This window comes from Denticeps clupeoides, chromosome 1 (assembly GCF_900700375.1).
Source record: "Denticeps clupeoides chromosome 1, fDenClu1.1, whole genome shotgun sequence".
Lineage (NCBI taxonomy): Eukaryota > Metazoa > Chordata > Actinopteri > Clupeiformes > Denticipitidae > Denticeps > Denticeps clupeoides.
Genome location: NC_041707.1, coordinates 15,878,285 through 15,902,216, shown reverse-complemented (window position 1 = coordinate 15,902,216; position 23,932 = coordinate 15,878,285). Strand labels below are relative to the sequence as shown.

Genomic DNA, 23,932 nt, shown 5'->3' with positions numbered 1-23,932 from the left:
TAAACTTCAAGACAACATTACAAATAATAATTTCCTTTAATAATGAAAACATTCTTTAACTATTTAATCTGCACCACTAGGAAATATTGAGTTACAGATCTGTCCATCTCTAGATATTGCGAGGGAAGTCAGACTTACTGCAGTGGTAGCACCCTTGGCATTGTTGCGTCCCCTGAAAGGAAAGAACAGAAAATTATAGACAGCCACTTCAAACATTACAGTTGCTTCCAAGACAAATGACAGTTTATTTCAATCATGTAAGATACCATATTTTCTCACTGCCTTCTATTCACAACCAATTATTTCTAGTGTGATGGAGAACAGATGGTTTGACTCAATGATGACAGTGAAAACCAACAAGCAATCAAATTTGTATTAAGAGCCTTATATATGAGAAAATTATAAAAAACAGCTTGACACCACAAATTTGGTACGGTCACTTCAGTGGAGAACCTGTTGAGCAGCTGAACAGAGCACTGATCTTCACATCTTTGATTCCAAAATGATCTCAGGACAATCATGAAAGGCATATAATAGTAAAATTATTCTTTAACGAAAACCTCCCCCCTTCCCAGATCCTCAGACATGGCACTGACATGAATGCAAGATGAAAATGTTTTTTTTTTTTTAATTTTCACTTGTTTTCAGAGAAGAAGAGTGACCACAGGGGTGACAAGTGTAAATAATTACACAAACAAAAGTCCTTGGTGGGCAGCTGGATCCAGAAAACCTCTCCTGTTTCCATCAATTTATAGACCAAATGTTATACAGAAAAGTTTACTTTAACATCGCTCTCTCATTTCTAATTACCGCTTCGTCCTACTTGCGGTCACGGCTGCCAGAGCCCATCTTGGGACACTGGGCGCAGACTCACCCAGGGCGAGGCTCCACCACAGGGTGCACACACACACTCATTATTTTAACAATTTACTGAAGTTACTAAATTTCATTTCATTCATATTTTAGATAAATGTGCCACATTTGAATCAGGCTATGTAGTTTTACCGTTTTACAGTATACCAATGCCAGGCTCTCGACTTTCTTTTTGTATTGGTTCTTAGGTGCACCAAATTTTTGACTGCATCACATTTAACAACACGCCTTTACAAGTTCACCTTTTAAAAATAAATAAATAAATAATCGCTGTGCATATAGGCAATATTGACTTGTAAATGATTAACTAACAAATAAAGTTCTTTATATGAAGCACATCTCCACAAGAAAGATAACTCACTGAAAATGTGTTGGTGCTTAAAGTGATTTATGGAGCTGAAATCAATACAGGATCAATTAAAAAGAAAGAAAATCCTAATTTAAAAGTGCAAGTGTTTTAAGGGCATGAACTTGATTATCATCTCGAGGAGAGGGGACACTGGGCCAGTACATATATCAGTACATGTAATGTGTTTTATAGATGCATTGTGCTTTTTCAGTGTTTAATGTTTCATTTTACTCGAGCTCTGGCTTGCGCAGTAAATGGCTGGTCAAGTTTTGATTTCGCGCAAAAATGGATGCTGAGCCGGTGAAATGGACGCCAACTTCTGGCTATTACATTCTGGTTGAACTGGCAACGAGGGCAAAGTCTGAAATGTGGAAAAATGTGAAAAATTACAAAAAATGATAAGACACGTAACAATCTCATGTTGGCCTGCATCCGCCATCACATTAATGTCAGATTCGGCCTTTTAAAAACCCATACTTGTTGGGCATGGGTCTAAATTTTAAGTCCCGATTAAAGCTGTAATCCATGGCTACATCCATTCTGTCTACCTGATGGGTCCAGGCTACTCACCTCTCTGTCAAACGTACAGGAATATCCAACCCATGGGCAATCAAAGGCGGGCCCTGTCCTTCACAATCTCTGACTGGTTTTGAATATGTTCCTAATATGTTGCTTCAACCAGGAGGAGTCTGGGGAGACTACATCTAGGTAGAATGTTGTATTTGGGGCGATCTAGGGGCATCGCCTTTTCTGTCAAGACCTCAAATGTAAGAAGACACTCCCTTTCTCAGAAATACTTTGAAAGGGGCACGACCAAGGTAGTTGAACAGTTGAAGAATGAGCACCACATGACCCAGTTATCTAGTGATCCCCCCCCCCCAACCCAGTTTTGTACTCTTCAGTATCCTAATGGTGCAGTAGAGGTGTGATGCTATATGGCTGTGTGTGATGCCAGCGTGTCTTCAGGGAAGCTGTAAGCTGACATGTATGGAGGTCACACGCGTTTACAGGAAATGCATGTTATTAGACAGACTATGCAATCTGGGGGCAGTGGGTTAAAGAAGTGGCCCCGTAATCGGAAGGTTGCCGGTTCAAATCCCGGTCCGTCAAGGTGCCACTGAGCAAAGCACCTTCCCCACACACTGCTCCCAGGGCGCCTGTCATGGCTGCCCACTGCTCACCAAGGGTGATGGGTTAAATGCAGACAAGCAATTTCTTTTGGGATTAATAAAGTATAAAAAAAATTATTAAAAATACATATCCAAGGCCATGATGGGCGATGAAATTAAGTCATAATATTAACCTAACAAAGGTTAGCCACAATTACATGGCGTTTTTAACGAACATGGGTTAAGCACAGCTCGACGGCGGCATAACTCCGCAGCACCCCAAATAAAAGGCGTCACTCACACAAATGTCATGCTTCAAGGACACGGCGGTCCGCGCGCACGCCGCTCCGCCTGCGACCGCGCGCTCGCGGACGTCACGCCACGCATCCCGTGATGCACCGAAATCTCCCAGCGTGCGGGGCTCCCAAAAAAACATCGCAGCGGATCCGTGACCGTGGCGGCCCAGGCTTGAAAGGAATCGTTGCTGCGGCACATTCTAGAGACATTTTTCGTCCGAGGACATTAAACGAGACTAAACTGAGCCCAAGGTAGAGGCATTCAAAACTCCTCAAAAAAAATCAGATTTCACATTTATACAATAAACACGCGTTCCTCTGCACATCCAAATGCACCATTACACTCGTTTAAATCAGAGCTATGGTTTAAATAATGACTCCCAATTAAACATATATATATATCGTTTGCTAGGTCCTGAGATGCCTGTATGTGTGTGTGTGTGTGTGTGTGTGTGGAGCACAACTATTCAGCGAAAAGGCCCAACATTCAGGTGTGCGGAACATGCCGGCTGCGCCACCTCCAACAGCGTCCTGGCGCTAATGACACTGCGGCTCCGCACCCTCCGAACCGCACATCGGCCCCTGTAACATGTTGCCAGGTCTGCGTTTTATACGCGACTTCAGGAAATTGTGTTTTTTTTTTTTTTTGGTCGCCTATAAATATAGTCAGTCACGGGTTTGAGATTTTTAATATGGTGCTTGTCAATATGAAATGAACAGGGGGGGAAAAAAAAGTGCAGTAGGTCAGGTCACCCACACAGTTATTCGTGTATAATTTTGTGGTTTAGGTTTATACATGGTTAAAATACAAAATCAGAGGTTATTTTAGGCTTGGTTTCGTGAGACCGTGGCTGGTGTTATTCTCGCGAGATCTGACTGCACACTCACTTACATATATATATATATATATATATACACACAGAATTTTATACAGAAAATCTAATAAAACTAACGATTACAATTTTGCTACAGGTAGGCCCCCGATTACCTCAGTGTCCTAATGCCCAAGTGAAAAGCTATGGCGCACAAAGTTTATAAGTATGGGGCAGGAATGCCGTGGGACCGGGGAGTTTTATAGCAGAAGGGCTCAATGTCGAGCGCATGTTAAAAAGATCGTTTTCCTAAATATTTTTTAAATAAAATAGATTCGACAAGCACACCGAGGTGCGCATATAATGCAAGTGGCCTAAAAAACTACAATGCCAGGCTGCATGTATACACGCCACCATCCACCAGGTTCTACGTCTTCCCTGGTTCCGCCACGCATTAGCACAATCCAGGCCGTCGGCGCGAATTAAAACTGCCCGTGGTGTGAAGACGGACCGCTCCCCGCAGCACCCACCTGCCCAGGCTTTGGCGTCCGCCCGCCGCTGCACTCCCTCCGGCTCCAGAGGCCGCAGCCGCGCCGCTGCCGCCACCAGCGCCGGGTCTGCGATTTCCACCGGCCTGCTTCATGGACATGGCGCTCCCATAAACGACAACGTGCGCACACGCGTTCTGTTGCTCACATAAATTGACACGAAGCCAAAGATGCGGATAAAAAAAGCGCGAAGCGGAGAAGAAACGGTCGCGACGCAACTCGCTGCTAGCGCAGATTATTCAGGACCACCGGGCTGGCAGAGGCAGCCTGCTGGCCTGGCTTAAATATACTCTTTTAAAAACAGGAGACGAATCCTTCCCGCTCCCGCGATTCCCGTAAAACGACGGTTCGGGCGAGTCCTCATAAAGCTGTATCCACGCTAAACCAAAAAGACTAGTTTATTTAAGTTTAATGAAAAAGTGTACTATAATTTAATCAGACTACGGCTCTGACAGTGAAAGGACCTGGATGGTCTGAGGGGAGTAGGGAGCGCGGAGGGATAATTACACACGGCGCGGCGCTCCGGCTCTCCTACGCCGCCGTGGAACCGTTTGACAGCTGCAGAGACAAAACCGATTCGTGAGAGCAACACGCCGTCGGTAGATATTCTTGCAAAAAGACCCAGAACCGCGCTGCCGTTTGGCGTCGGCACTGTTTAAACGAGGGACTATTTACAGGAAGTAGAAGGACGGGCCGAGCGCCGACGGGTCGTGCTGCGGCACCCACGTGAGCCGGTGCAGGGAACCGGGGCCTGTCAGCGTTATAAACACGCAGCCCCGGTGCGATCTGCACACCGTTCATATATACCTATTATTAATTATGATGCAGTGGGGGCAACCTCACCACGGACAAGCTTGCTATTAAACAGATGTAGGCAGGCTGTGGCCTCGTCAAATCGAAGCATTCAGGTGTTGCACAAAAAAAACCCATAGTAGAAATTATAAGTGCTGTGTTATATCGTGTCCGAAACAGTTGTTCCAATAGAGGCCAAACTTGTTTACTATATAGTCATTTGAGCTTCCTTGAATAATATTTATTGTAGTTTATGGAACAGTATCCAGAAATACAGGTCAATGCAATTTCACAGCAAAATACAACTAATTAGAATATTTTGGAAGTGATACTACTACCATTTGGCCAGTTAATTCAGGTAATTGGTTTGATTGTGTAACACCCCTCTACCAAATAAAACAGACACTTTGTTCTTTCAGGAATTTCTTTTAATACAAATATCTCAGCATATTCATAAGATTTCAAACAGACTTGAGGACAAATAAAATTCTGAGGTACATCTTCCATGTTGAAATGACAATTAGTGTGTAGGTGCAACAAGGACCTTTAAAAACTGAAAAAAAAACTTAAAATAATGAAAAATTAATTATTAATTCTTTTGAAAGTGGAGAACTGGGACAGAACAATACAAACATAACATTGTCAGAAATGTACATTGTCTGTAACGATCAATTGTTATTGTCTCATTACAAAACTGGAACTCCGTTTGAATTAAAGTCCTGGAGAAAAATGGTGCATAAGATGACAGCTTTGATGATTTATAAAAAAAAAAAAAAAAAAAAGACATTCTTCTCAAACTGGCTTGGCAAGGTCTGTCCAAGAGAAACCACAGGTTCTCCCCGTTCATTTCACACATACCTCAGTTCCACAAGATGTCCTTAACGTGGCCAGGATAAACACATTACCCCATTACACCACACAAACACGTGAAACCATGCAACATAGTCTATAAACTTTCTGTAACACAACTGGATAACAACCACTAAATTATCAAGCAAATGTTGTGGGACAAAGCCCACTCTAGCTCTGAGGAAACGTCAGATGCATGAGAACTACACAGAGGAGTCATGAAATCCCTATGGACTATGAATTCTGTGAAGAAAAAAAAAAAAAAAGGTAAACTGCTTTTCAAAGTCACATTGTCATGGTTTATACAGTAACACACACTGTTGAGAGAGGCACCACTGTATTGCAACCACAGCTGTAAGGAGACAGGTTTCTTCATGCCAAACAAACCTACCATGTTTAGCACGCAGAACTGAGCTGTGAAATGCAGCAGTAAGTTCAGAATCAACAAAATGCACATCCTGAGCAACACAGCGTTCTTTACGGAACTTTAAAGGAGCTATGTGTGGGCCAGTGTATTCTGAGATTCAGATTGCTAGCATTTTGTTTTATGTTTAATGCATTTGGTATCAAAATGTTCATTTAGTTATATGCATTTAGAATTGTGACTATTTTTCTTGTCATAAAGAATACACAAGCTCTACATATATTTCAACAAACTGTAGAAACACTGTTTGCAGCTGGTTGCTACTTTATGTTTTGTCTTCTACAGTGTTATCGTTTTGTTCTATTTCTGTATTTGTTGTCTATTTCATCAATGTTGTCTTTGTAAAAAGCTTCTGATTAAATTTTTGTTTGATTGCAGTTTCCCTTAAACCAATAGGAGCTCTATGCGCTACACACAGATCCTTTAATTTGCAACTTTCAAGTAAATGCAGATTTGGCCTGCAGAATTGAGGGATAAGACAGGTAAAGCTCACTGAACGGATGTCCACAACCTTTGTGTTCTAACTGATTCAACACTCCAGTGAGAATACAACATGTAATTTTTTTAAGTGGATTCACTTTTTAGCGGCACATCAGGTTTGAATATGTGCTGTACATCTATAGGTTAGAGGCACTAACCATAGTGCATCTCAAACATCAGTTGATGTCTTCAAAACAAACTGTAAGACAACTGTAAGAAGATAGGGGTCCAGGGGTCTTCGGAGCTTTAGAGTTGCTAACCAAGGCTACCTGTTTAGTCTGCTTTAACAGGCCTGGTTCAACTCATCCACTAAAAGTTCATTGTTCTTTTATAAGATGAATGAACCAAGAAAAAAAAAAAAAAAAAAACACTACCCTCTCAACTCAAAGGAGGGAACCCTGTGTGGGGGAAGCATTAACATAAGAGAGAATATTAGAATGAGAGAGAGACTGCATAAATGGCTACTGAGCTACTGTACGTAATCATCACTAAAAGGGTCTCTCTCTTGCAGGGAAGTAAACCCTTTGGGGGCATCTCTCTCACTGCCTTTTGCAATCTCAGGCACACGTGCATGCTCAAAAGCCGCAGCATAATGCAACCACAAATGGGATGACACATGGAACCCATCTCTCCCTCACAGACGTGCACAGTAGCTGACAACTCAACGGCAAGTCTCAGTAGAAGAAACTATTCACAACTGTTTCAAGTTTAATATGTTTTCCTCACAGCTAATTCCAACGTCTTCATGGTAGCAGCCTACAGGAAGCAAGACAAGTGTAATGCACTCATCACATTTTGTTTCTTTTTATGTACAGTACTCATCAATACTACCACATCAGTTTGATTTCTTATCCTGGAAGACAAAAAAAAAAACCTATGCTCAATCTATTTGATCACTTGTCTAATAAGACAGACATAGCATACAGTTGCTGTTAACGTGCCTGAGGCCACACCCCTGCCAAATGGCCCACCCCACCCCCAAATCGAGACAAATCCCAACCACATCCCTGACTGGATCCAGTTTTTTTCTTTGATTTACAGTTCGCTTCAATTCATGCAACTCAATCAGGCTTGATGGTGAAACCAACAGCATTTCCTACACAGTTAACTATCATTTTTTGTAAATAAATAATTTAATTAGGATTATTAAAAACAGCAGGAAGCTGACTACAGCTAAATAAAATGTGGCACTGTGGACAAGCAGGTCATGTTTTTTTTTTGTTTGTTAGGCCTCCCTTCCCCTTCCAGGCCAGGCTGAAATTCATTTATCCTCTTTTTTACCTTTATCTTCTGTTTCACAGAACAAAATATATATGTTTAAATTTTATGTTTTGTTTCTTAAAAAAAAAAAAAAAAAAAAATTGTGAACAATTGAGGTATATCTACAGCTGTACAATACTCTTATGAGTATGTGTGGGGGGAGAATAAACATTCAGCACTTCATTTTACATGAAAAATGGCTCTTTACAGTTATTTGCTTTAGAACAAATGTAATAAACAGTACAAAAAAGGAGAATCAGGACTTGCTACTGACAGTCTTGAAAGTTTGTCTTTTCTTCAATGGCCTGTTTCACAATCTCAGCCAGCTTCAAGCGGTCCACCTTATCTGAAAACATTCTCCCTGAAATACAAAACAGCTCTTACACACATACCTGCACCTATACAGCAGAGCATCCAAACACATCTGAAAGGTTGAAAGCTCTGTTTCACTAGTGTTGAGTCTTTATACTTACACCTTCATCCCTGGCTGTATATTTAATATTGACAAGTACCACCAATATTCACTACTATTTATGCCTCTGGTTCAGATCCATACCAGCCACAAAATACTGAGTCTACAAGTAAAAAACATACTTATACATAAATATTCCCCCTAACTGATCTTCTAAACCACTGCAAACTAAGGTATGAGATAAAACACAACACATTTTACATATTGCAGGATAAAAAAATAGAATCATCCATTAAACTGTACTAGTGCAATTTCTAAAAGCCTCATATGTCCTTGTGTATATTAGGTATCATTGCAAGAGCTGCTGATATATTAAACATGTATGTGAATTGCTTATAAGCAAGACCCTCCATTTTCTATTTAACAATCTAACAAAATATGCCAACCCTAATGTGTGTAAACACATATAGAAACACACATTCACACTCACCATCCCAGGTTAGTCCCTGCAGGCCATCTCGCAGCAGCTTGCAATCACGGTTGACGCGCCAGGCCTCATGCATCACCTCATTCAGTTTCTCATCCTCGTTCTCTCCTGTCACCACATAAACTTGTTAGCAGCCCAATGATATGACCTCTCTGAAACAGAGTGACATTTTTCTGCCATGGTTGTTCAAGAAATTAGAAGGAATTCAATGCAACAGTTCAGTGCAAACAACACGTAATATATTAAACACTCCAGTAACTAACCAATCACAATCTAATATCTATTTGCTTATTTAAATCCATGTGGAGACATTTTTTGTATATATTGGGTCTATGAATGAATTTGTAAATGTGTAATTACACGTCCAAGTTTATTCATTTGCTTTTTGGTATAAGAATGTATGACCGTGCCCACAAGTCTCTCACCAGCTTGTGGTAAGATGCACTGGGCGATGACATCTCTGAGTTTCTCCAGAGCCACATTGGAGTCCTCTCCTCCATTCTCTGGATCATGAATGAAGAAGCCATCATTTGGTTTTGTGCTACATGTAAGGAACACAAAAAAAGCTGTTGTGAATGGAGTCACCTGTAAACGATCTTTTTAATGTCAGACTCCATACTGGCTATGTGCCATACATTCATGCAAACAAATAAATGAATAAATATCTCTCTGTTTTAATACACTAAGCAAGATTCTTTCCATATAACGGTTTTCACTAAGTTAGGATTAACTAACCTAGGCTTTGACTAACATTTTATTATGGTTTTCTTTAAGCAGCTGATTGTGACCTATGGGTATACTCTTTGATTATGTAATAAGATCATTCTAATCATCCTTTTCACTGTAGGTGGTCACAAAATCAACCTATTTCATAAAAATTACAACCCACTCAAGAAGTCCACTAATACCTACCTCATTTGTATTCCTCAACTTTAGCTACCAACACACAAGGATAGAGGGATAACAGATACAAACTGACCCGAGCATCTTCCTCTTCCTCAGTATTGGGTTATTTACGGAGTTGAGGGGCTTCAGGCTCACATTCAGGTCCTGGATGCGCATGTTGGCAAGCTGCTCAGCATGTGCCTGTTGAATCCCAGCAACAACTGCCTATAAACAGAATACACATACGTGCAGTTAAAATACACAAATGGTGCATGGTCACACAACACTATTTATTTGGGCTGCACTTTATATATCAACATCATTGCAATTATACTCTTCAAAGCGTACCAGCACTCAGCACTAATGCATATGCCTCTTTTATACGGAGAAACGGTCAATAAACAATACACTTGTGTATTAATGTACACTATGAAGAATACACTCATGACCTTTGTATTATGAGGAGTAGTTGGAAACACCCTGCACTCCTGTTTTACTATAAAACATTATTTATATATGCAGCCCTGGGCATAATTAATGCTGCTGTTTGTTCAGAAATGAAGGTAATTGTGTAGTTTCTCTAATGCGTTATTTTTTCTCATGATTGAAGTTTGCCCATGTTTTATTGTATTGCTTGATTGGTTAATGTGAGTTTGTAGTCACTGGGACTGCGTCCAGGGAAAAGGGGTCCCAAAAGGATTTTGGGAAGAATCCTGCAACTTCAATTCACGTGTGCACGGAAAACGTGTGCACTTTGTGCTTTATAGTAACAAAAGGTTATTGAGACTCAAACTAAGAATTTGCAGTGACTGGGGCAATTACAAAGTGCTACCAGACTGTAACATTTTTTTTTTTTTGTATTTTTGCATGTGTATTTTGTCCAGTATTATGAAAGTGAAGTGATTGTCATTGTGATGCCGTTGTGTCCTCTGCTTTTAACCCATCACCCTTAGTAAGAAGTGGGCAGCCATGACAGGCACCCAGGGAGCAGTGTGTGGGCACTGTACTTTGCCCAGTCGCACCTCTGTGACCCCTTGGCAGCTCGGGATTCAAACCCACAACCTTCTGGTTTTGGGGCCACTTTGTTAACCGCTGGCCCACAACTGTGCATACTAGTGAAGGGGAGTTTTGTTTTTGGTAATGTTCAAGTGCGTTATATTTGCAAGCTGTTTCAGTATAGGGGTTTGATCACGGCCTGTGGAGAATTTTAGTAATTATTGTTTTTGGCTGCATAATAAGGGGGTGTAAATAGGTTCACTACGGTAATCTATGTAAAGGCAAATATCCAGCACATATATCGTACACACAATTTTAAACAAACACAGGTTCGCCCCTAATAGGAGGAATTTGAATAGGCTTGCCCACCATCAAGGCAAAGGGGCACTACATATGTATTGCATTCAAACAATGGTGTAGCTGCCAAGCATTACTAGATAAATCTAAAGACATACAGTGAATCCAGAAATAATTAATTACTTTTTTTTGGTTACTTTTTGTTACTGACTTGTTTCAAAATGGGTAATTCTACACACAACACCCGATAAGAACACAGTGAAAACAAAAATTACTTTGGCAAATTTATTAAAATAAAAACACTGAGAAAGCAGCTCATGTGCCTCCTGTTTCCCCTAATCATCCTTGAGATGTTTCTGCAGCTTAATTTTAGTCCACCTGTGGGGAAAAAACAGTTGATTGGACATGATTTCGAAAGGCACACACACCTTCTATATAATGTCCCACAGTTGACAGTTCATGTCGGAACACAAACCAAGCATGAAGTCAGAGGAATTGTCTGTAGATCTCCCAGACTGGATTATCTCAAGGCACAAATCTATGGAAGGTTATGGAAAATTTTGAAGGTCCCAATGAGCACAATCATCCGTAACTGGCAGAAGTTCAAAACCACCAGGACTCTTCCTAGAGATGGCCGACCACCTAAACTGAGCGATCTGGGGGAAGGGGCTTTAGTCAGGGAGGTGACCAAGAACCCAATGGTCACTCTGTCAGAACTCCGGAGGTTCTCTGTGGACAGAGAAGAACCTTCTAGAAGGACAACCATCACTGCAGCAATCCACCAATCAGGCCTGTATGGTACAGTGGTGAAACCACTCCTTAGTAAAAGGCATATGGCAGCACACCTGGAGTTTGCCAAAAGGCACCTGAAGGACTCTCAGACCATGAAAAACAAAATGCTCTAGTCTGATGAAACAAAGATTGACCTCTTTGGTGTGAATGCCAGGGGCCATGTTTGGAGGAAACCAGGTCTACAGTGAAGCATGGTGGTGGCGGCATCATGCTGTGGGGATGTTTCTCAGCTGCAGGAACTAGTCAGTATATAGGGAAAGATGTCTGCAGCAATGTACAGAGACATACTGGATGAAAACCTGCACCAGAGCGCTATTGAACTCAGACTCAAACTCAGACGACCCTAAACACACAGCCAAGATATCAAAGGAGTGGCTTCAGGATGACTCTGTGAATATTCTTGAGTGGCCCAGAAAGAGCCCAGACTTGAATCCGACTGGAAGTCTCTGGAGAGATTTTAAAATGTAACAATGCTTCCCATCCAACCTGATGGAGCTTGAGGGGCGCTGCAAAGAGGAAAAGGCAAAACTGGCCAAGAATAGGTGCGCCAAGCTTGTGGCATCATATTCAAAAAGACGAGGCTGTAATTGCTGCCAAAAGTGCATAGACAAAGTATTGAGCAAAGGCTGTGAATACATGTGTGATGTCTCAGTTTTTTTTGACAAATAAATTAATAATTTGCCAAAACCTCAAGTAACCCTTTTCCACTTGGTCATTGTGTAGAATTCGGAGGAAAAGAATGAGTTAAATCCATTTTGGAATAAGGCAGTAACATAAAATAAAATGTGAAAAAAGGTGATGCACTGTGAACTTATGGCATTTAGCAGACGGCCTTTATCCAACGCATCTTACAGTCAGCAGTTGCAGGGACAGTCCCCCTAAAGAAAATCAGGGTTAAGTATCTTGCTAAAGGCCACAGTGGTAATAAGTGGTGTTTGATGCACCCGACTTTCTGGTCATCTGGTTCATAGGCGAGCATCTTACCCACTAGGCTACTACCAATAGAACTTGTGAAAAATAATGATTATATTAACATAAAATAATGGCCTCTCAGTTGAACTATCATTATCATGGTCATCACACATTACACTGTTATACTTACTGATTATTTCATGTTTAAGATTCATCTACTTGAGAGCTGTCAATCATTAATCTGAGTCTGCTGAGACTTGGATACTCTTTGGAAAACACTTTGAATAGCATAATTATTAAGCTGCCTGTGAAAATAAATATCAGAATGAAATATAATGATCTTAAGAGTATCACCTTGTCCATCATCATCTGGGCTGAGGGCAGGATATTGTCCAGTGCCTCGGTACAGTTGAGCCAGGGGTGGGCCAAAACCCCCTCTATGGTGAGCCTCTCCTCTGGCTTCACCTTTAATAACCTACAGGAACGCACCAATTACAGGGTATGTCCCCCAGAATGTGTTGCTCAGGGACACAGTAGTTACAATATTTTTTAAAAAGTATTGTAAAAGTAAATGATGACATTAATGAACCATGGAATATACAATACATGCTATAAATATATATTAACTATTTATATCTCTTGAACAACTTAAGGTTTTATACAAAAAGCAGATTTCAAGGTAGACAACTGTCACCACTATCACAGACACTCTCTGAGACTCACTTGCGCACAATATCCTTGGCCATCTCTGAGATCTGACTCCACTCTTCCTCTGGAAAGTCAAAGCTGGCCGTCATGATCTTTTTACGCATGTCTTTTGGGATGGTACGACTGTGACGTTTGGAGTAGAACGGCGGGTATCCACACAGCATCACATAGATGATGACACCCAGAGACCAAAGGTCACAGCTCTGAGGAAGATGAGAAAACGCAGGGAACAGAAAGATATTCAGCAAGATATGAGGAGAGAATAACATTTATATTAAAACATAAAGGAAATAAATAAAACATGAAAGTGAAGTGATTGTCATTGTGATACACTGCAGCACAGCACAACGAAATGTCTCCTCTGCTTTTAACCCATCACCGGGATTCGAAACGGCAACCAATTGATAACGGGGCCGCTTCCTTAACCACTAGGCCACCACTGCCCCTCGCTAGACCACCACTGCCCCGATGTGATGTGATACAAATGACAATTTCAGAAGAGGAATAACAGAATATCTCAGATGGTATGATGGTATTAGTACAACAGCACAAAGTACAAAAGTGTATCCCTTTTACACACCTTGTTGTATGTGTAAGGGGTAGGTGAGGTAGGTATGATTCCAGATTTCTCCTTCTGATGTCGCCTTTGTGCCTCCAATACCTGACAAAGAAACATAATTTAGGTTATCCATGATAATATGTTTGAGCTTTACAAGACTTAAACTAGTTAAAGGGACCAGGCTTAAAAAACATTAGTACAGTTACATCAAACTACAGCACGCCAACCAGTAGATGAGAGAGTGTGTCTTCATTGAGACATGAGGAAAACATTGTGGACTCGGCTATCCAGCTGGACTGACTGAGCACTTTCCAAGTGGACAGGTATGACACTTTGTCAGGTAAGACCAGAAGACGTGGACTATGTCTTTATGTGAACTCACAAACGCTGCTGCAACACTCATCATCGTGAATCGAGGTCTTATAGATACCTGCCGAGGGAGTACAGCTGCGTGCTGGTCATGGGATTCGAACCAGCAACCTTCCGATCACGGGTCTGCTTCCTAACCCGCTAGGCCACCACTGCCCCTTATTATGATCACTACCTGATCATCAGCAAACTAGAATCGATGCACGCCGACAGATTTTTCTTCAACAATGACCAAAATTCTTTAAGCATGTGACCTTTGCTACCAGAGGTGAAAATTGTCTGGACAATGTTTACACTATCAAGGCTCTATCCCACCCCCACCTATGCATTGAGGAGGTTACAGTCTCCAAGAACATCACAATGAGAGCAAAGCAAAAACCCTGGATGAAGACAGAAGTGCGTATGCTGCTCATGATCAGAAACGCAGCCTTCAGATCTGAAGACAGATCTGCCCTCGGGTCTCGTGCTATGAGGAGCTAAGAGGGACTGAGGGACTACGCACAGAAAAATCAATTAATGTAGCAGAGCATACAAGCAGTTACAAATTACAAGGTCAATCCACAAATCAGCAACAGGACCCTCCCAGACAAACTAAATGACTTTCACATATTTTGAGGAAAGCGACACCTTTCGCAGGAAAGAAGAACCTCCCCACCTGCCTGGACCCACCAGCCTAATGGCCCCTATATATCCACCAACTGAGGATGCCATATCCCCTCTGCCCTCCGCCTCTCCTTGACACATTTGACTAGAAACACTGATATGTTAGGATGTTGAATGCTTTCAACACAATCATCCCTCAAAAAGCACAGGAGTACCTCAGTGAAAGTGAAGTGATTGTGATACACTGCAGCACAGCACACGGTGACACAACAAAATGTGTCCTCTGCCCTTGGTGAGCAGTGGGCAGCAATGACAGGTGCCAGATGAAGAGATCAATTCCGGTTCACTAGGACCCCAACTATGAATACAATCTTTTTATTCACTTTCATACACAAGTTCGACAATAAGAAAGTTACAAGTTAATCTAAATATTCTTTAAAGAGGAAGATCTTGAGCTGCCGTTTGAAAATACTCAGTGACTGAGCTGTTCTGACCTCGAGGGGAAGTTCATTCCACCACCGAGGGGCCAAGACGGAGAAGAGTCTAGATGAATGTTTTCCTTCTACCTTTAGCGATGGAGGGACCAGGCGAGCAGTACTGGAGGCTTGGAGTATACGAGGTGCAGTGCGAGGTGTAATAAGGGCTGTGAGGTAGGATGGTGCTACTCCATGTTTGGCTTTGTGGGCCAGCATCAGTATTTTGAATCTGATACGTGCAGCTACTGGGAGCTAATGGAGGGAAAATAGGAGAGGGGCAGTGTGGGAGAATTTGGGAAGGTCGAAGATTAGTCGTGCTGCTGCATTTTGTATGACTTGTAGAGGTCAGATGGTACATAGTGGTAGACCAGCTAGAAGGGAGTTGCAGTAGTCCAGTCGTGAGATTACTAAGGACTGAACCAGTAGTTGGGTGTCCTGGGTTGACAGATAAGGGCGGAATCGTCTGATATTGTAGAGAAGGAATCTACATGAGCGGGAAAGGTTGCTGATGTGAACCGAGAATGAGAGTTGGTTATCTATTGTTACACCAAGGTTGTGGGCTGTTGTAGAAGGAGAGAGCTGTGAGTTGTCCAGGTAAATAGCAAGATCCTGATGTGGTGAAGAATCTGCTGGAATTAATATTAGTTCAGTTTTGGTGGGATTGAGTTGGAGGTGATGGGCTGCCATCCAAGACGAGATGTCGGTTAGACATGCAGAGATTTTGGAAGCAGCATGTAGATCAGAGGGAGGAAAGGAGAAGAGGAGTTGTGTGTCGTTAGCAGTGGTAGGATAATCCATGTGAGGAAATGACTTCCCCAAGTGATCTCGTGTAGAGGGAGAAAAGGAGAGGACCTAGCACCGAGCCTTGAGGGACACCAGTGGAGAGTCTACGTGAGGTAGAGGTGGATCCTTTCCAAGTCACTTGGTAAGATCGTTCATCAAGGTAGGAAGCAAACCACTGCCATGCTGAGCCCTGAATTCCAAGCCTCTTCAGGATTGACAAGAGAGTCTTGTGGTTAACGGTGTCAAATGCTGCAGAGAGGTCAAGGAGAATAAGTACAGATGACAGGATTTTGGATGAGAGGAGTCTGTAGTTGTTGATGTCTGTAGGATCAGCAGTGGGTTTCTTTAGGATTGGAAGAACCCTGGCTGTTTTAAAGGCGGATGGTACATGGCCAGATGACATTGAGCTGTTTATGATATAAGAAATGAAAGGAATGAGGTCCCCTGCTCCTCACCCTGCTGACTCTCGATTCCCCGACGGGGAGTCGATGCTCTGGGGGCATTTATTTTTTTATTCACACCCCTCACACGGATTTTTCACACTCCTGCCCTTCTGAAGAAGGTACTATAGCATCAGAGCCAGATCTTCCAAGTTGAAGAACAGCTTTTACCCCAGGCTGCCCCCCCCCAATTATGTGGTCCCAGGGATCTTATCACTACTACTATCATCATAGTATATCATATTCTAAATACATTGATATATTTTCATATTGCTGCTACTGCTTGGTTTGTCTAGTTTGTCTCAACCTGCACTATGGGTAGGTGCACAATGTTCTGTCACACATTGTGCTGTGTGTTATTTCCATTTGCAGATCCCCAAAGCTTTGCAATCTCATCTTTGTGTACTTGTATATACCTGAGGTGCTACATAGTAAGGAGTGAATTGCGGTGTCATCAGATCGCCTTGGTCGATCTTGGCGAAACCAAAATCGCATAGTTTAACGGGAGCATCCTGCAAAAGGGCACAGAAAAACAAACACAGATTAAACATTTACAAAATGTAAATGTTACAAACTGTAATTATCCAACTTCAATAACTCTGTTTAAAAAAAAAAACATTAATTAAATCCAGTAATCATCCTTCCCAACTTCCTTGATTTCACTTCACTTGCAATCCCCACAGCAGCAATTAGTTCACATAATTCCTCTTCAAGTGTACATGCTGTTAAACATCTGAATGCATTATCTCACCTTAGGGACTCGATCTTACTCATCCACTACACTGCCAATAAATACCATTTTGCAGGGCACACCACCCCATCAGAAGGACTGATCTGGCAAGAAGAGACAACATACACAATTCTAGGCCCTTGCAGGCTCATGCTCCTGTGGCAGAAAGCAGTCTGCTCTCACCAGCGAGTTGTCCTTGAAAAGCAGGTTCTCTGGTTTTAGGTCTCGGTGGGCAATGTTGAGCGAGTGACAGTGTTGAAGTGCCTGTGCAATCTGAGGGACAGGAACAAATGAATAATGTTACCACATTTTAACATATGAGACATTAAGTATTGTTGAGGAATCAAATCGCAATATGTTATTTCTGGATATGGAGAGCAAGACTAGTTTTTGTCATTGTAAGTGACAATAACTCTTTAATGTTGTTTCATATCAACACAACACTTGAATTTTATATTAAAATAAATAATCATGCTAAGAAAATAATATTAAGGCTGCATCCCAATAAGCAACAGCACAAATGTTCATCCTGTCATAGTAATAGTTTAGTATTACATCGCCTGCCATGGCATTATTCAAACACCTTTACAGTTTAAAATGATGGCAGCACAATATCTCATACAAATATTGGCCATTAAAATTTCCAGGTCAGTATTGTTTAGAACTTTAATTTTTGAAAGTGAAGTGATTATCATTATGATACCGCAGCAAGCACAGCACACGGTTCACACAATGAAATGTGTCCTTTGCATTTAACCCATCACATTTGGTGAGCGGTGAGTAGCCATGAAAGGTGCCCGGTGAGCAGTGTGTGGGGACAGTGCATTGGCAGTTCAGGATTTGAACCCGCAATTTTCCAATTACGGGTCCACTTCCATACCAGCTAGGCCACCACTGCCACACACAAAGCCATAGCTTTGACCCATACCTGTTTGGTGACCTGGCTGGCCATCTTCTCTGTGAAGTGTCTGTGCTGACTTATCCTGTGGAAGAGCTCGCCCCCCTCCATCATCTCCATAACAATTAATAACCTCGCCCTGAAGAGTGACCCATATAGCAGGAGGAGGAGGAAAGAGAGGGAACAGAAGGAGTTAATCAATCCTGTTTTTGTCTATAGAAGAAAGGTAAAACCATGTATTTATAGACAAATGGCAACACATTTTCAAATTTATATAATTCCTGGCATAAATGGGTGGAAAAAATAGCAAATTATATTAAAACTTAGCAAATTATACTCAAGCTGGAATCATATAGAACCTGATAATAGCAACACAAATAATTTTTTAGCTTTTTTTTTTTTGCCAGATTCAGATTCTAGATTTTACTTCAACATTACTGCCATGGCAGGCTCCTATAACGATTAACTATTACTATGACAGGATAGAATGTTTCATAATTTCATTCTGTAGGGCTCTGCTCCACAGAATGCAATTACAAAAAGTACATACAAATGGCACACAAAATTTAATATAGTCTTCAATGCTTCATGCTTAAAAGAATGTTTAAAGACTTTGTCATTGCACAATCAATCATACTTAGTACAACGGAATTAGACCATGCTGAAGCATGACAAGTAAACAATGAGGCTCAGATCATTATCACAGTTGCTGCCTTACATGTTATGTTCACAAGTCATTCCAATTAAAGCAAGTGTGTAAATTATGAGGTGTGTGTGTGTGTGTGTGTGTATGTATGATCATTACCTTGGACTGGACTCATGTGGGAACTGAACACTGTTAGCATATACCTCCAGGATCTGGACGATATTTGGGTGTGATGCACACATCATATGTAGTCGTACCTGAGTATAAATCACACAAGACACATTTTGTCTAAACTGAGCAGGATAAGTGTGGCCGCTTGAACTAAGTGAAACAATCAAAAGAGCAAGAGGGTGAAAAAAATATGGAATAAATGAACAGAAGAGAGGACAGCTTGTACTGTTGATAACACTTCAGAGAACTGAGAGTGACAATAAAAGACTGAGGCTGCAGCTATCACATTCACACATGTAAAAACTACCCTGACTTGCTAGTGCAGATATTTCTTACACACATTTTTAATTTATTTTCTATTTCAACTTGGTTTGTCAAGAGAAAATAATGAGATTAAACAGCTTTTTGCAATAGGCATATAAATAGTCACCATGAGTCCATAACATGTAATAAGAAATTGTCACTAAAGCCTATATTTACCTCATTGCGTGCTTTGGGTCGGTCTATGAGGATTTTAAGAGCCAGTCGCTCTTGTGTGGACTTCTTCACACAAACCCTGTATGAAGGGGCATACAATATACAAGACCATTCACCATTCAGAATATGCACAGTTTGTATTTCAAATCAAGAAGTGTTTATGCCCACTTACAGTATGTTAGCTGCTTTTTAAATCAACACAATTTGCACAATAAACACACAATTTACCAATCAAGTAGCGTTTTCTATTTGTATTGGTAGAGACCAGCTGCCCAGTTTGTGTTGAATATTCCCTTCATTAGTGGTCAGTTTCATCATCGGGTTGCTGTTGGATGTACACTTACATAAATCCAGTTAGTGCTGGTATTTTCTGGTAATTTGATTAATGGTACTTTGATCAGAAGTGACTTGACGAATTGTCACTAAACCTAAACTGTGTTAAGACCATACCTAATAAAACGGCCAGGACTTCAATTTCAGTGTTGCATTTGTACAAAAGTCATGCTAACTTACAATTATGGTAAGAGGCTAATTTTATGGTTTATGTTCAGGAGTACACAGCTGTGTACTGTTGCCAGGAGCCCAATCAACATTTCCATCCTCATACACTTGCCACACAACAGCCTGATTGTGCAAAAGTCCAAAGGACAAATCATTCTGGCATAACTATATTATATATTACTATACTGCAAACTATAGTTGTTTTTGACAGCCCATCTTAATTCTAGTTTTAGTCTAGTCGTTGTGTCAAGCTGACATTTTAGTCTTTATTAGTCTTATTCACCTCCAGACTCATTTTAATTTGGTCAAGTTTCAGAGCATTTGAGTAAGAATTACCAATTAATATTTTACTCTAGTTTTAGTCAACAAAACCTAAATGACATTTGATTCTCATATGAAATCTCATATGATTTTTTTGTTTCCTTTTATATAGGTAATACTGTACCCTAATACCGTACAGCGCAGAATTACAGCCACTTTGAGCCAGTCCCACAATGAGATTTCCCCAGGACGTGCCATTTCTGTGTCTGTAGCTTTAAATGATAATGAGGAGGATAGAAACAAGACGAGGAGGAAAGTGGCCTATAGAAATGAGCATGCATTCACGTAAGTCATGTCAGCGTTTTTCCAGAAAAAAAAAAAAATTAACAAACTGGTTCTTCAGTGTCTTGCGTGACGCAAAATGCATTGCTGAGGAAAAAAATTTACTTCAATAATTTTGGCTGCAATACAACAAAGAATGAAGAATTTAAGGGGGTCTGAATACTTTCCGCACCTACTGTATATAGAAGTGAGAAAAACAGAGGAGGATGAGATGGAATTTTGCCATAGATTTTTGCCTGTTTTAGTTGAACACTGAAATTATTTTTTCCTTGAGGTACAAAAGGAAATTTCCTTCAATGAAATTAGATTAATTTTGTTTTAATTCACAACTTGTTTCAAGTTTCATAAAAAGTGTATGGGGGACCTATGACCCAGGAACTATGAGCGAGAGTGTGTGTTTATGAGATGGTACAGTGGTGTGTATACTGTAAACACCAAGGCTAAACTAAATCCACAATAAATGTTAGCGGAAGACACTTGGATTACAAAGCCCTAGCTGGCATTTTTAGCTGTAGGCACATACCAGAGCTGTTTTCTGTAACAATATGTTGTGGTCTGACACCTGGTTATCTCTCATATTACATTAAAAATGGTTTACATAAATGCACAAGAAGCTGTTTACAGAAGCAACTACGGAATAACATTGGAATAACTTCCTGCCTGAATACCTCTGGTGGACTGGACAATAGATGTATCTTATTACTGATTTAGTTATTCATCTTTGGGGCACAGTTAAGGTCATGACTTAATTTCCTCTTTAAAACCATTAAGCAATCACTGGTGCAGAAGAGTCACACCCATTACTGACATTTCCTGAAACCTGCCATTGGCCTGCTAACATACCACAGGGATCTTTATTGTCCTCTCCCTGAAAGGTTGTTTTTTGGAGGCCGGAAATCGCCTCATGACTGCCAGTACAGAGTAATTAACATGTTTAAGAAAAGAAAAAGAGAACCGCAGGTAGAACAGGGCAATAGTGTCTCACCTCACAGGTCCACTGATGCCAGCTCCAAGTTTCTGTGTCCAGTTGATGTTGTATTCCTCCAATATTGAGGTTTCCTAAGGACAAAGAAAGGCATTGCTTAGCAATTTAGCATCTTGAGGTCTTGTATACCAAGTTAATTTGCTAATTGCAAATTAGACATCTAGTGCTGCTTATGAATACCGGTAAGCCTTTGCAATTTTACTCAATTCAAATAGAATAAATTGATCTGAAAATGCATAAATACATGTATAATCGTGTAGAACAAAATTCTGTAGAACAATAACCCTAAAATTTTGCATTACAAACCTTAACTATGGCATCTTCATGTGATAAACTTGTGTTTGTCTAAAGTGGTGTTCCCATTTGGCATGCAAAGGCTATGATTATTTCAAAAGCAGAAAAAAGCAAACCACATCTCCTGACATTTCTGCGTAATTTGTGTGAGCCAGTTTGCCAGTAAGAAGATCCACACCCACACTTGCACGGACAAAAAGGTTCCAAAAATTTGCCAGGGTTGTAATTCAGTGATCCAGAGAGAAGGTTGAAGAGGCCTACCACAGCTTTAGAACCTATATATATATATATATATATATATATATATATATATATATATATATATATATATATATATATATATATATATATATAAAACTTAATTTTTTCATTTCACTGTTTTTCACTTAAATGTTATCTTGCTTTGCCTATGCAACATCAGTTTGTTGATGTTGCACACATGCACTTTTTCAGTATCAGTACATGCTCAACTTGGACTTGAATTGCGCCACAAATTGTGCTGTGACAGGTGAGGCATGGACTGTACAAGACATCTGAGGGTGTCAAGGTGTTTGGAGAAAGTCCTGTAAGTTGCAGGCTGATGGCCCCATGAAACACACTCGGTTTTTCAGCACATCTCACAGATGTTCAATCGGACTGAGGTCAGAGGAATTTGGAGGCCAAGCAAACACCCCGAACATCACGATTCTCAAATCATTCTTGAACAACTCTTGCAGTGCGGAAAGACGCAGAACCCTGTCCCAGCCATAATATCCATACTTCCCCACAAAAACTACACAGATCTTCTTCTTCACATAACACATCCTGTCGCCCGTCTCATCGTCAAGTAAACAAGTCATCCACATGGTCTAGAAGAACTGCTCATCAGACCAGACCTGACCACAACTGGACCTTCCAACATGTCAGCTTTAGACTCAACAACTTCATCTGATGACTTATATATACACAAAATGAACAACCGTAAAGAGATCAAGGTTTAATCGCTTCCTCTGCCAGTGTTTTTTTTTTTTTATGTGACTAAGTCGCCAGCGAAGCCTGCTTTAGTGGAGCACCGCCACACTAGACCGATATAGACACACTTACGGGCGTTTCTAGAGCAAACACTTAATCACAGCAACAGCCTGACCTTATAAATCACCAGATTGCGACCTGGAGGACTGACGTCGGGACCTTTCCTATCGTCTTCTGTGGGGTCCTGCTCGGACGTGGTTCCCAAAAATCCGAACACGGGCCCTGTCCAGCGAGGTTTCAGATGGTTTCAAATAACACTGCCGACTCCCCTCCACCATAAACTCGTATTTAGGGCGCCAGTCGTTCAATCGGACACGCTACTGTGTTCCATTAAGATGAGAAACAAAACCATACCGTCACCTGCACCCTAATTACTGAGAAAGAAATATTTAAAACTTTTAGAAGTAAAAGTACACATTCGCTCGAGTTGGGGTGACTCACTTTAAAACGCGCAGAGCAGACCACGCACCTTTATAAACTTGTCCACGTTGTTGTCCTCCGACATGGTCCCGCGGCTTAAAGTTCTCCCCCGAGTGAAGCCGCTACGAGGCCGCCGGGCATTACAGGCAACATGCAGGTCTCTGCTAGACACAGGAGAAGATGTGGCACACGCTCCTGAAGACGGGCTCCGGCCAGACGAGAACACCGCGTTCGGAGGAGGGGGGCGAGACGATGAGGCGGACGGTGACAATATCCACACCGGGTGACTCGCTCCGCGTCTCCCGGTGCGCCGAGAGGGGACGGGGCGCTTCAAGCGGCGGGCGAGCGAGGAGACCCAAGGCAGGTCGGCCGTGGGAAGTGCCGAGACCACGCCACGAACCGGCCAGCAGCGTCGAATTTAGCCGTCCGTCGAACAACACGGGGCGGGTGAACGCCAGTCGGTACAAGGGAAGACGGGAAAGCGCCCCGCGGTCGCGCTTCGTCCCGGCTGGATAGCAGCAGGCTAGCGACTTTCCCCGAGAAAAAACACGGACAAGCTGATCAGGACGCGGCGCTGTCCTCCACAAGGCCTGGACCCAATGTTCCACCTCGGTGCGATTCATTACACATTCTTTGGACTTCTATATTTGCATATTTACAGCGCAATCCTGCCAAATGTTTAAAT

At 41.5% G+C, this 23,932-nt stretch overlaps 2 protein-coding genes across 8 annotated transcripts in view; both read right to left on the bottom strand.

Annotated features, from left to right (window-relative positions):
- Positions 1-4,472, bottom strand: part of atxn2 (ataxin 2) — a 28,460-nt gene extending 23,988 nt beyond the window's left edge. For 5 of the 6 annotated variants that reach the window (XM_028983900.1, XM_028983908.1, XM_028983925.1 and 2 more), the window contains exons 1-2: positions 3,970-4,471; positions 139-172 (exon numbers count right to left, since the gene is read on the bottom strand). In XM_028983900.1, coding sequence (XP_028839733.1) covers positions 139-172; positions 3,970-4,088 — 153 coding nt within the window. In that variant the 5' untranslated portion in view covers positions 4,089-4,471. Of the gene's footprint in view, positions 1-138; positions 173-3,969 lie in introns of all 6 variants that reach the window. The other variant, XM_028983917.1, reaches the window with a different exon arrangement.
- Positions 4,473-5,331: 859 nt separating this feature from the next.
- mapkapk5 (MAPK activated protein kinase 5) lies at positions 5,332-23,789 on the bottom strand. Of its 2 annotated transcripts, XM_028998809.1 has the most exons (14): positions 23,297-23,789; positions 21,523-21,596; positions 19,437-19,512; positions 18,945-19,042; positions 18,170-18,278; positions 17,425-17,514; positions 16,928-17,023; positions 13,862-13,942; positions 13,297-13,484; positions 12,928-13,048; positions 9,671-9,801; positions 9,117-9,232; positions 8,695-8,799; positions 5,332-8,153 (listed from the first exon to the last, which is right to left on the bottom strand). In XM_028998809.1, exons 1-14 carry the CDS (start codon positions 23,330-23,332, stop codon positions 8,059-8,061), a joined length of 1,416 nt encoding a protein of 471 aa, XP_028854642.1. In that variant the 5' UTR covers positions 23,333-23,789; the 3' UTR covers positions 5,332-8,058. The 2 variants fall into 2 exon arrangements, with proteins under 2 accessions (XP_028854642.1, XP_028854654.1); XM_028998821.1 differs by lacking the exon at positions 5,332-8,153 and having other exon boundaries at positions 8,706-8,843.
- Between the last annotated feature and the right edge of the window lie 143 nt (positions 23,790-23,932).

Excerpts from the sequence above, each read along its gene's own strand:
- mapkapk5 (XM_028998809.1), bottom strand. The coding sequence starts at position 23,332 with ATGTCGGAGGACAACAACGTGGACAAGTTTATAAAG. Across the intron at positions 21,597-23,296 it reads ACGTGGACAAGTTTATAAAG|GAAACCTCAATATTGGAGGA; the intron begins GTGCGTGGTCTG and ends CTTTGTCCTTAG. Across the intron at positions 9,802-12,927 it reads CCCAGATGATGATGGACAAG|GCAGTTGTTGCTGGGATTCA; the intron begins GTGATACTCTTA and ends TTCTGTTTATAG.